Source organism: Pongo pygmaeus, chromosome 16, assembly GCF_028885625.2.
Source record: "Pongo pygmaeus isolate AG05252 chromosome 16, NHGRI_mPonPyg2-v2.0_pri, whole genome shotgun sequence".
In the NCBI taxonomy this organism is placed as follows: domain Eukaryota; kingdom Metazoa; phylum Chordata; class Mammalia; order Primates; family Hominidae; genus Pongo; species Pongo pygmaeus.
In genome coordinates this window covers 65,003,273-65,015,234 of record NC_072389.2, presented here as the reverse complement: position 1 = coordinate 65,015,234, position 11,962 = coordinate 65,003,273, and the positions used below count along the sequence as shown (strand labels likewise).

The 11,962-nt window shown below is 43.9% G+C and overlaps 1 protein-coding gene across 5 annotated transcripts; it reads right to left on the bottom strand.

Annotated features, from left to right (window-relative positions):
- Positions 1-4,421: 4,421 nt before the first annotated feature.
- Positions 4,422-11,311, bottom strand: GCNT3 (glucosaminyl (N-acetyl) transferase 3, mucin type). 5 transcript variants are annotated; one of them, XR_008494180.1, is made up of 5 exons: positions 11,060-11,311; positions 9,554-9,743; positions 9,136-9,228; positions 6,705-8,224; positions 4,422-4,708 (listed from the first exon to the last, which is right to left on the bottom strand). XR_008494180.1 is itself a non-coding variant. In XM_054451443.1 (4 exons), exon 4 carries the CDS (start codon positions 8,162-8,164, stop codon positions 6,848-6,850), a length of 1,317 nt encoding a protein of 438 aa, XP_054307418.1. In that variant the 5' UTR covers positions 8,165-8,224; positions 9,136-9,228; positions 9,554-9,743; positions 9,943-11,311; the 3' UTR covers positions 6,220-6,847. The 5 variants fall into 5 exon arrangements, 4 of the variants coding, with proteins under 4 accessions (XP_054307418.1, XP_054307416.1, XP_054307417.1 ...); XM_054451443.1 differs by lacking the exon at positions 4,422-4,708 and having other exon boundaries at positions 6,220-8,224; positions 9,943-11,311; XM_054451441.2 differs by lacking the exons at positions 4,422-4,708; positions 11,060-11,311 and having other exon boundaries at positions 6,220-8,224; positions 9,554-10,604.
- Between the last annotated feature and the right edge of the window lie 651 nt (positions 11,312-11,962).

Here is an 11,962-nt window from a genome sequence, read left to right as displayed (position 1 = left end):
ACTGTACTCCAGCCTAAGCGACACAATGAGAGAATCCCACAGATCCACAACATCCACCCATCTACTACAGCTGAGTCCATCCACGCTGCCTTCACTCCTGTTACTGCGGGTGAACTGTTCACACTTCCATCAAAGACAAGCCTTTCTTCTTGGGCCCTTAAATTATCATCCCTCTTTTCTTTCCAAAGATGTCATTCTGACAAGCCTCCCAACTCATTCCTACGTTTTTTCCTCTTGACTAGATCTTTCCCATCAATATACAAACAGGTTATCACTTTATACATTTTCAAGATAACCTTCTCTTAACCAGTTACTGTACTTTTTTTCTGCTTCTCTTGGCTTAAAGTAAAACTTCTCAAAAGATTTATCTATACTTGCTGAATCCACTTTTGCTCTAACATTCTCCCTGAACCAACTCCAATCAAGTGCTCACCTCCACACTCCGCAAAAACTGATCTTATCAAGGTCACCTCCACTTTGTTAAATCCAATAGTCACTTCCTCCTCATCATATGCGAGTCTCAGCAGCTTTTGGTGCGATCATCAGCTCTCTCTTTCCTGAAACACTTTTTCCTGTTTGCTGCCAGAACATCACACTCACCCCATTTTCCCTCTACCACTCTAGTTGCTTCTTTCCTACTCTCTTTTGCTGGTTTCTCCTTGTGTCCCTGCCCTCTGCATTTTGGAACCTGGAATTCACTTGGTAGCCTCTATTCCATTTCCTCTCTTTTAAGGCTCTTATCCATTTCATGACTTTACACAATCTGTAAGCTGTTAAACACCAGGTAAGTATCTCCAATCCAGATCTCTCTCCCGAATTCAGACTTCTGTATACATTCATCTCTTCAACATCTCTGCCTGGATTTCTAATGGCCATCTGCAGTTTTATATGTTCACAAAGTCCTGACCTTCCCTGAAAAACCAGTCTTTCACAGGCTTCCCATCTTAGTTAGTGGCAACACCATCCTTCTAACAAGATAAAACCCTTGGAGTTATTTACTCCTCTATTTCTCTCAAACTCAATCTATCAGCAAATCCTCACACTGAACCTTCAAAATACTTCCAGGCTGGATGCGATGGCTCACGTCTGTAATCCCAGCACTTTAGGAGGCTGAGATGGGGGATCGCTTGAGTCCAGGAGTTCAAGGCCAGCCTGGGCAACATGGTGAAACCCCACCTTTACAAAACATACCAAAGTTAGCCGGGCATGCTGGCATGCACCTGTAGTCCCAGCCACTTGGGGGTCTGAGGCAGGAGGATCACTTGAGCCCATGAGGTCGAGGCTGTGGTGAGCTGAGATCATGCCACTGCACTCCAGCCTGTACAAAAAATTCCAGAATCTGGCCACTTTCACCACTTCTACTACTACAGCTTTGGTCCAAGCCACTATTGCATAGTGCCTGGATTATCGCTATAGTCTCCTAACTGGCCTCCCTGCTCTACCCTCGCCCCCAAGCCAGTCTGTTCTCAATGTAGCAGGCTAGAGTCATCCTATTAAAATGTGATTTCTCTGCTCAGAAACCCCTACAATGGCCTAGTTCACTTAAAGGAGAAGACAAATTCCATACAATAGCTTAAAAAAGCCTCTACTGGCCTCTTCTGTATGCCCCCTCTTAACTCCTCCTCTTCCCCTCCTTTAATCCACTTACAATAGCTTCCTCGCTGTTCCTGAAACATGGCAGGTGGGTTCCTGCTTCAGGGCCTTGCAAGTCTCTCCTCTTGGCTTAGAATGTGCTCTTCCCCCTTAATCCTCATGGATCATTCCCTCATCTCCTCAGATGTTTTTATTTTTCCTTGAAATGGGGTCTTGCTCTGTCACCCAGGCTGAAGTATAGTGAGTGGTACAATTATTGCTCACTGCATCCTCGACTCCAAAGCCCAAGTAATCCTCCTGCCTCAGTCAACCAAGTAGCTGGAACTACAGGTGTGCACCACCACGCCTGGCTAATATTTCTATTTTTTGTAGAGACAGGATTTTGCCATGTTACCTAGGCTGGTCTCGAACACCTGGGCTCAAGCAATCCTTCCTCCCTGGCTTCCCGAAGTGCTGGGATTACAGGCGTGAGCCACCATGCCTGGCCTTCCTTCAGATCTTTACTTGAACATCACCTTTTCATTGAGGGATTTCCTGTCCGTGTGTGTGTGTGTGTGTGTGTGTGTGTTTCGGTTTTGTGGGTTTTTGTTTTGTTTTTTTGTTTTGAGACAAGGTCTCACCTTGTCGCTCAAGCTGGAAGGCAGTAGCACGATGTTCATAGTTCACTACAGCCTCTAACTCCACAGCTCAAGCTTTCCTCCTGCCTCAGCCTTCCAAGGTGCTGGGATTACAGATGTGAGCCTCCACACCCAGCCCAGACCACCCTATTTAAAATTTTAAGTATCTTCCCTTTCTACTCCATCCTCCCAAGTTCTCCATCACCTCCTTTGATCTCTATCATTTGTTTCCTTATAATAATTTACAGTCTGTTTCCCACTAGTATGCAAACAACACAAGTGTTGGAATTTTTGTCTGTGTTTTCACTGATGTATCCCCAGTGCCAAAAACAATTCCTGGTAAAGAGTAAGAGCTTAATAGTTGTGAGATGAAGAAGTTATCTCACTGACTGCCAGTACATTCAAGCTTCATAGAGGCAGGAACCATATCTTATTCATCTTTGTAATAAAAGACTAAATGGGCCAGGCACAGTGGCTCACACCTGTAATCCCAGCACTTTGGGAAGCCAAGACGGGTGGATCGCCTGAGGTCACAAGTTCGAGACCAGCCTGGCCAACACAGTGAAACCCTATCTATACTAAAAAATACAAAAATTAGCCAAGCATGGTGGCAGGCACCTGTAATCCCAGCTACTTGGGAGACTGAGACAAGAGAATCACTTGAACCCCAGAGGTGGAGGTTGCAGTGAGCCAAGATCACGCCATTGTACTCCAGCCTGGGCAAGAAAAGCAAAACTCGTCTCAAAAAAAAAAAAAAAACTAAATGGAAGCAGTAAGATCAGATTCTTGGGGACAGGTGCAGTGGCACCTGCTTGTAATCCCAGCTACTGAGGAGGCTGAGGAAAGAAGATTGCTTGAGCCCAGGAGTTCAAAACCAGGCTAGGCAACGTAGTGAGATCTCATCTTTAAAAAGTAAGAAGCATTTTTAAAAAATAGAAAAACTGATCTTTGGGTCAAGTAATGTACTTAAAGCAGACAAGCAGGCAAGGTATTTAATTATTCATTTTTTTTTTAACTCTTCTTAGTATCTTTCCCAATATTCTTTTTTTTTTTTTTTTTTTTTTTAACAGTCAGAATCCTGCTCTCATGCCCAGTTTGCAGTGCAGTAGCATGATCATGGCTCACTGCATCCTCAAACTTCTGAGCTCAAGTAATCCTCCCACCTCAGCCTCCTAAAGGGCTAGGATTACAGGTGTGAACCACCACACCTAGCCCCAATGTTCTTTCCAGTTTTAATCAAAGTATTTGACCTCCCCAACTGAATTATGTCACATGTTCCCAAACAAGGTTATCAACGGCCTTCTCCTTCTTTCTTGAGAAATTTTCAAGCTTGGCATGGTGGCATATGCCTATAGTCCCAGCTACTCAGGAGGCTGAGGCGGGAGGATTGACTGAACCCAGGTAAACCTCCTGGGCTCAAGCAATCCTCCCGCCTCAGCCTCCCAAAGTGCTGGGACTACAGGTGTGAGCCATTGTGCCTGGCCTTCATTCAGACCTTTAATTGAACATCACCTTTTTGTTGAGGGATTCCCTGTCAACCCTTTTGTGGGTTTTTTGTTTTTGCTTTTTGAGACAGGGTCTCTCTCTGTCACTTAAGCTGGAATGCAGTGGCACAATGATCATAGTTCACTGCAGCCTCAGACTCCCTGAACGTGCCTGTAGTCCCAGCTACTCAGGTGGCTGAGGTGGAAGGATCGCTTGAGCCCAGGAGGTCGAGGCTGTGGTGAGCCATGACTGTAGCACTGCACTCCAGCCCGGGCAACAGAGTGAGACCCCCATTTCCAAAAAAAAAAAAATTTTTTTCACTCAACCAAGAGAAAGACAAAAATTACAATGAGCAGAGTGTACAACAAAAATGCAGTTATTAAAACAATGCTCACCAATAGCCCACAAATAAAAAATAAGGAGGAAATCCAAACCTTGAGAGGTAATACAAACACAGTTGTTCAATTAATTTATGAGATTTTTCCTTACCAGAGAAAGGTTAAAGAAACAGATATGACTCAGAGGGAAGAGAAAAATCAACAGATGTGTTGGTGTATGATTTCTATAATACACTAAACAAATGAGGGCTAAATTCGACCCCTCTGATATGAAGACCCTGTGTTATTAAATAAACAGCACTTCCTATGCACCTCAATATATTTCTAGAGAAAATTTCAATGGTTGAAAAATTTCAGTAACTTATCCCCCAAAAAATGACAAGTTCACATCTTTTTATTTATATGAAAAATTATAAATTATTTCACATGAAAGCTTTTAGAGTAAGTTAACTATGAGGCCAAAGTTCTTTTCTCAGAGAATCTGCACCCAGGGAGGTTTTTCTGCCTACTTCCCACGGTGGCAGTGTGCCCCTTCTATCTCCTTCAGAGGAGGACCAAGGACCATCACATCAGCCAGCAGGGGGAGGCCGTGATCGATCACCACTGCTGGCAACAGACCTCTCAGGGCAGATCCACCGTGTATATAACTAGTCATCAGTCATCTCCGTGGTGGGGCTGGGAGCAAAGTGAACAGGACTCTATTACAATGCAGGCAAATTGGTAGCGACAATGCCCATTACCTAAGAAGTACAACCTTACCAAAAAAAAGTAACTTTTTTTTTTTTTGAGACTCAGTCTCGCTCTGTCACCCAGGCTGGAGTGCAGTGGTACGATCTCAGCTCACTGCAACCTCTGCCTCCCAGGTTTAAGCCATTCTCCTGCCTCAGCCTCCCAAGTAGCTGGGATTACAGGCACTCGCCACCATGCCTGGCTATTTTTTGTATTTTTAGTAGAGATGGGGTTTCGCCATGTTGGCCAGGCTGGTCTTGAACTCCTGACCTCAAATGATCTGCCAACCTTGGCCTCCCAAAGTGCTGGGATTACAGGCGTGAGCCACCACACCTGGCCAAAAGTAACTAACTTATAAATAAAAAACTCACTGTGTCAGACACAGTGATAACTGTCAGAGTTACAGGGTTTGCATAGAGAAAGTTGATCATGAGAGAAAACTTGATGAATTGAATGACAACACTCAGAAAGGGCTGGGTGAGGTGGCTCACACCTGTAATCCCAGCACTTTGGGAGGCTGGGGCAGGTGGATCACTTGAGGCCAGGAGTTCAAGACCAACCTGGCCAACATGGTGAAACCCCATCTTTACTAAAAATACACAAAAATCAGCTGGGCATGGTGGCTCACATCTATAATCCCAGCTACTTGCAAGGCTTGTGTGGGAGAATCACTTGAACCCAGGAGGCAGAGGCTTCAGTGAGCCAAGATCATGCCACTGCACTCCAGCCTGGGTAACAGAGTGAGAACCTGTCTCAAAAAAAAAGAGTTTTGACTCAAGAGGCCTAAACATGGAATAATAAGACAACCTGGTTTAGTTAAATAGTCCTAGTTTATTTTTATTTCTCAATACAATTATTAATAGTGCAGACTCTCTCCCTACAAAAACATGTTCCACTTTGAATAATAAATTACACATTACCTTACCTGAATGACTATTGTCTCCTTTATGGAACATTAGCTAAGCTTTGGCTGTGAAGCGGACAAAATTAGAATTAGTGCTGCGATTTTCCTATAAGAATACAGGTGGTCAAACTGGTTAAATCACCCTGCCTTTTCCTTTACAGAAAAGTCACGAACTTGGCAATATAAACAAAATGAGGATGGCTTTTAAAATAGAAGAACCAGCCCTGTTCCCCTGTCTTCATTAGAATTTGCTATTCATAGGCCAGGCGCAGTAGTTCCCACCTGTAATCCCAGCATTTTGGAAGGCCGAGGTGGGCAGATCACAAGGTCAGGAGTTCGAGACCAGCCTGGCCAATATGGTGAAACCCCATCTCTACTAAAAATACAAAACTTAGCCAGACATGGTGCTGCATGCCTGTAGTCCCAGCTACTCAGGAGGCTGAGGTGGGAGAATCACTTGAACCCGGGAGGCGGAGGTTGCAGTGAACTGAGATTGCACTACTGCAGTCGAGCCTGGGTGACAGAGCAAGACTCTGTCTCAAAAAAAAAAAAAAAAAAAAAAATGCTATTCATGCAGCTTGTCAGGACCATTTCAGAATAATGAGAACTCTCTTACAGCCCCTAGGGATTTTAAATGTCATCAATAGTTATGAGAAAAAGTCTCACACACTTTATCTGTTTATATTTATATTATTTCTGGCATACTAGGCAAAAAGTAGAGATAATACTTTGAATCAGGAGCTATTTATTTTTAAGTTCACAGTACAGAAGGGAAGGCTCTCTTTCCATCAAAGTTCTCCTCCACACTACCAAACCTAGAATTATTAGGAATAGCAGCTCCACAGAATGGAAAAGCTACCAGCAGGCATTCAACTGAAATCAAGTGCCCTACCACATATCCCTCCTTCACTCTCCCAATCACAGCAGTTCTCATTCTCACTTGGTGAGAAAGTTAGTGGAGGAAATACTAGGGTTAGGCGTGAGAGAACAAGCAGCATTCACCCAGGCAGCAATTTGCAAGGCAACAGATCTACTTACCCACGCTCTAATAGCAGCCCTCTTATCCTAAAGGATGCCACGAATTGCAAATCCCTGGTCTCCCACCCACACTGTCCCAGCAAGTTCTGAGAATGTTTGTACATGCTGTTGCCCCACAGGTACCAATGCTCTCATAGTGTGTCTCAAAGTTCAGTCCCGTAGATGGCCTTATAACGTAGGTACTCTTCTAAGCACTGAAGAGCATTATCATCTACCTTTGGGTCAAACTTGTTGGCCAACAGGTGATGGTTTTGAAGCATCCAATGCAAGTCCCCAGTGCCATAAACACAGATAGCCCGCTGGTGGATTCCAGAGCAGGGAGCATAAGGAGCACCCTTATTGATGTCTCCCTCATGATCCTGCCACTTGACCAGCCTGGCAATAGAAGTCATGTCTGAGATGTCGTACTTGGGGTGGTTGGGAACAGAGCCAGGCATCCACCGTGCCCGCTGAAGGGTGGCCCAGAGGTGTTCATCAGGGCTATAGGTGTCTTTTACCCATTCAATCAGTTGTTGGGATTTAGGGTTCTTCAAAACATGTTGGACAAAATCTCGGGAAGCCACAATATACGCATTCCCTGTAAACATAGTTAAATTATAAGGGGGAGGATCCTTCTTCTTGTTGGTTAGGTATAATGTGTCTCTCACTACCTCAAAGTGATATTTCCAGCGGGTTTCTTTGTGCTTAGGAGGTACCTCTGTCTCCATGCTATTCCTCCCATTCAACATCTTGAGAGCCTGTACCATCTCCGCATTGCTCTTTATAGGAAAGTCCGTCCCACACGTATTCAGGAAGTATTTCCATGGCACTGAGCTCTGGAGCAAGTCTTCCATGCAGTTGAGGTCAGCTTGCACCCTGGACCAGGAGGCATAAACCACCCGAACCAGCTTACTGGCTATGAAGACATTTGGGAAGCATGAAATAATTGCTTTGACTGCCTCTTTGAAAGTTTCTGGGGACTTCTCATCCACATGGATGCAGTATATGTTCTGAGGGGCATACACAGCTCGCAGTAGCCTTTCAAAGTTTTCAATCTTCTCGTGAATCACCATAGAGTATGCAATAGGGAACTCCACCTCTTCTTTGCTCAGTGGGAACTGTATGAACTTCCTTTTGGCCTTGAAGCGCTCACAGTCTCTGGTGAGGGAGAGGTAGTGGGTGTCTGTGAAAGGCTCTCGCTTCTTCTTGACCTCCAGGTTATTCAGAATAGCCTGCAACACTGCCTCTTGGTCCCCTCGGGTGACCCCTGAACAGTTGATAGACCTCTTTGCCGGCAGTTTCAGGAAATCGTACAAGACATTCCTACAGTACTGGCTTTGAGATTCCCTGGACTCCAGACCCAAGTGGTCAGAGTCACACTTCAATCTGAAAGCAAATTTCAGAGCCACAGTGGCCAGCAGCATATAGCAGCCCAGGGCCCACAAGTAATGCTGCTGGCAGAGTCTCTTCCACTGAACCATTGTCACAGAATGCGAGACGGGTGGAGACCGAGCACAGGGAAGGAGGAGGAGGACACCACCCTTGGACAGAACAAAATGCCTCCAGTTACAAACTAATCATTCCCAGAAACATCAAGTTCAATTCCAAACTGATGGCAAAAAGTATTTCTTACCTGGACAAATATCCTCAGTAAAGACCTGCCTAGAAGCCCCTTACATCTGGTTTGTTGATGGAGATCTGTAACGTGACCCTACAAACTAGCCGACCACACTCAAGTCTGGATCTGGCTCCACCTCCACCCCAGGAGAAAAGGAAGAACTGAGCACCTGCTGCCGTGGAGTGTCATTAGTAAGAGCAAGTCCCCACCCAGCCTTCATTCCTCATTCTTCTTCTCATGCCTTACCACCCTAGAATGTAACTCTTATCTGGGATCTGGAATTTCTGATAGATCTGGGGAGAAAAATCCACAAAATTCAGACTCTTGGCATCGGTTCTAGAAACCTAAAGGTCCTTTTAAAACATTTCTTGCTTCTATTTTGGCAATTTATATAGCATTAGAATGCTTTTCACCATATATAATTCATTGGTCAGATGTGACAGCTAGCCACACTTTTCAAAAAATGTTCTTAAAGAAGAAAAATAAGTAGATATTATCCAAAAAATGCATTGAAATCATTCAGAGTATCCATCCAAATTTAAAATATACTTGCATACAAGCTGTGTATATACAATATTTAATGAGTACCTATTGTGGGCGAGAAATATTTCCTTTTTTGAGAAATATTTATTTGCATTGTCCCATTTAATGACCTTCACAACCAATCTGAAACGTATTATTAAGCCTCTTTTATAGATAGGAAAACAGAAGCTAAATAACTTGCCAAATACACACATGTTTTAAGAAGCAAATCCGGGACTCCTCTTCACTCTTTCTTCTCTCCCAGTGTTTTTGTCTACAAGCCTAATGCTTGTTCCAGCAAACCACACCTACCTTTGAAATACAATACAGGAAGTATTACAGCTCTTTTATATTTTGTTTGGATTCCCAAACAAATTTCACTGTCCAATGAAGACCAGGAAGCCCCTTTAAAAAAAAAAAAAAAAGAAAAGAAAAGAAAAGACAAATAAAGAAAAAATATTGTACCTTGAAATCCTAAGATTAATATGGAAAAAAAAAGAAAAGAAAAGAAAAAATAAATACAACAAAGGGTACTGAATACCAGTAAAGAAAACCAGATATTATAGAAAATAATCCCTAAAAGGAGAGGGACTAAATGTGCCACATTCTTCAGGCGATGATTATTTTCCCTTGTTGTAGCTCTTCCTAAACACAAGATTGTATTCTCTTTAGTAATAGCTTTTATGGGAATCTAAGAGGAAGGAAAATGAAAAATGAAGAAAATTCTCACCTTTAGTAGCTTCTCTCCTGCTTAGGGATGATCTCTTCACAAGGTGTGATTCTGTTTCCAAGTGAAGACTGGCGGTGTTCCATGGCAGCAAATGTGAACAACCATGTCCTCTGATCTTCTAACCCTCCAAAAGGTATTTTCTGACACTCAGAAGATGTCCAAGGAACAGTTTCAGTCTCCTCTTTAATATCTGCAAAGTAGAGGGCAGCATGTGGCTCCATCACTCTCCTTTTGACTTCCTGCTCTCAGGTAAGACAGCAAGCTCAGAAAAATCATGTAGAAACATTCTCAAGCCCAAGTCATTCAGGGAGGTGAGTGAGGCAGGAAAGAATGCTGGCAATATCCCAGAAGGCAAGCAGATATTTCAGCCAGAACAGCCCAGTTTGTACCTGTGTCACGAACTATTCATAAAAGCCGGTCAGTGCTCACGCAAGAACTTGAGAGCCTTTCTCCCTCAACAAGGAACCACAGAAACACAGAGATATGACCCTGCCTTCTTTTGTTTGGGAGTCCAAATGTCACTCATGTTCCCTGAACATTACAAGAGGTGGGAATAAAAATACTCTTCAAGGATTTTTCTTTTGTTATTTTACTTTTCTTTAAAAAAAGCAAATCAATGAAATTAACAGTTCATTCTTCAAATGCAACTGCTCCCTCCCGGCACCCCACCAGAAAACATCCATTTGCCTGTCTTTGCACGACTATTAATAATCTGTAGGTTGTAGAAATACCCACAGGGTTCCAGTTTGTAGAGCTCCCTCACTAATGTCTATGAGTCTAGAGCTGTTGGCAGTCTAAGGAATGGATTACACTATGGGCTGTTGGACTTCAGTGAGAGCCCCATGGGGTAGTTTTGGCCATGGCATAGGTTACAAAATGCCTTCTTCAAAGCTGCTGACATTGCTAGCCTCTCCCCAACATGGCCCCCAACTGCTCCTCCTAAAAAGCAACATTCCTAACGAAATATCTGAACAGAGCAAGTTTTTTGTTGTTTTTACAAAGTGTCTGGCTCTGTCGCCCACGCTGGAGTGCAGTGGCGTGATTACGGTTCAATGCAGCCTTGACCTCCTGAGCTCAAGCCATCCTCCTGCCCTAGCATCCCGAGTAGCTGGGACCACAGGCACACACCACCATGCGGAGATAATTTTTTTTTTTTTTTTTTAGTAGAGGTGAGGTCTTGCTATGTTGCCCATGCTCATCTCAAATTCCTGGGCTCAAGCGATCCTCCCACCTCGGTCTCCCAAAGTGCTGGGATTACAGGAGTGAGCCACCATGCCCAGCCTGAACAGGGCAAATTTAATATAAAGAACTCAATTAGGTATAAAGTTAAGATATAAAGTGTTGGGGAAAGGGGCACTATTAAGGCACTAGCAATTGTTGGACGTAGCTACCACTCTAGATTGAGGGAATTAAGGGAGGAATTGAAAATTATTAAATTGAAATTTTGGGTGGAGAGACACCAAAGAAGCTGAAACTCATAGATCTGAAGAGTGGGGACCACTCAACTAATGCTGAGGCCTCTGAGCTCACAGGAGGGCCTTCTGGGCTGAGATCCAGACCTCTCAGGAGGCAAATGAAATCTCTGCTGATAGCTACTGTAAACTGAATTTAGTGCAGCTACACAAAGGAACAGCCACTGAGAGGTAAATAGGCGTTGACATGGTGACGCTCACAGAAGCAGGAAGTAGATAGGAAGCAAACAGGAAGTCCCTCCTCCAGTCGGCTGTCTCCCTTCAGTGCCCTTTATTGGCAGAGTTTAAGCAGAAACGTGGTTTGCAAGAGGCATGAATAATCTCCAGCATTACAAAGTAGAGTTGAGAAGGGTGGGTTTCTCCTGAAGATAATGAGGCAATAATGGAGATGAGTCAGAGTTGCCTTCTTGCTGCATGAATTGTTTACATGCACACACCTCCAAGATTTTCACCATAGAGAATTTAGGTATTTTATTTTTTGGTCCTCTGCCCACCGGCCTCTGACTGTAGATGAAGCCACAGCAAAGACAAGAAAGTCATGTAGGGTTGTCAGAGGTGCTTGAACCACAGCAACTCCATCTTGAATAAGGGCTGGGTAAAATGAGGCTGAGACCTACGGGGCTGTATTCCCAGATGGTTAAGGCATTCTAAGTCACAGGATGAGATAGAGGAGATCGGCCCAAGATACAGGTCATAACAATCTTGCTGATAAAACAGATTGTAGTAAAGAAGCCAGCTAAAATCCACCAAAACCAAGATGGTGACGAGAGTGACCTCCTGTCCTCCTCACTGCTACACTCCCACCAGTGCCATGACAATTTACAAATACCATGGCAACAACAGGAAGTTACCCTATTTGGTCTAAAAGGGGGAGGCATGAATAACCCACCCCTTGTTTAGCGTATCATCAAGAAATAACCATTAAAATGGACAACCA

Coding starts and splice junctions, on each gene's coding strand:
- GCNT3 (XM_054451443.1), bottom strand. CDS start 8,164: ATGGTTCAGTGGAAGAGACTCTGCCAGCAGCATTACTTGTGGGCCCTG.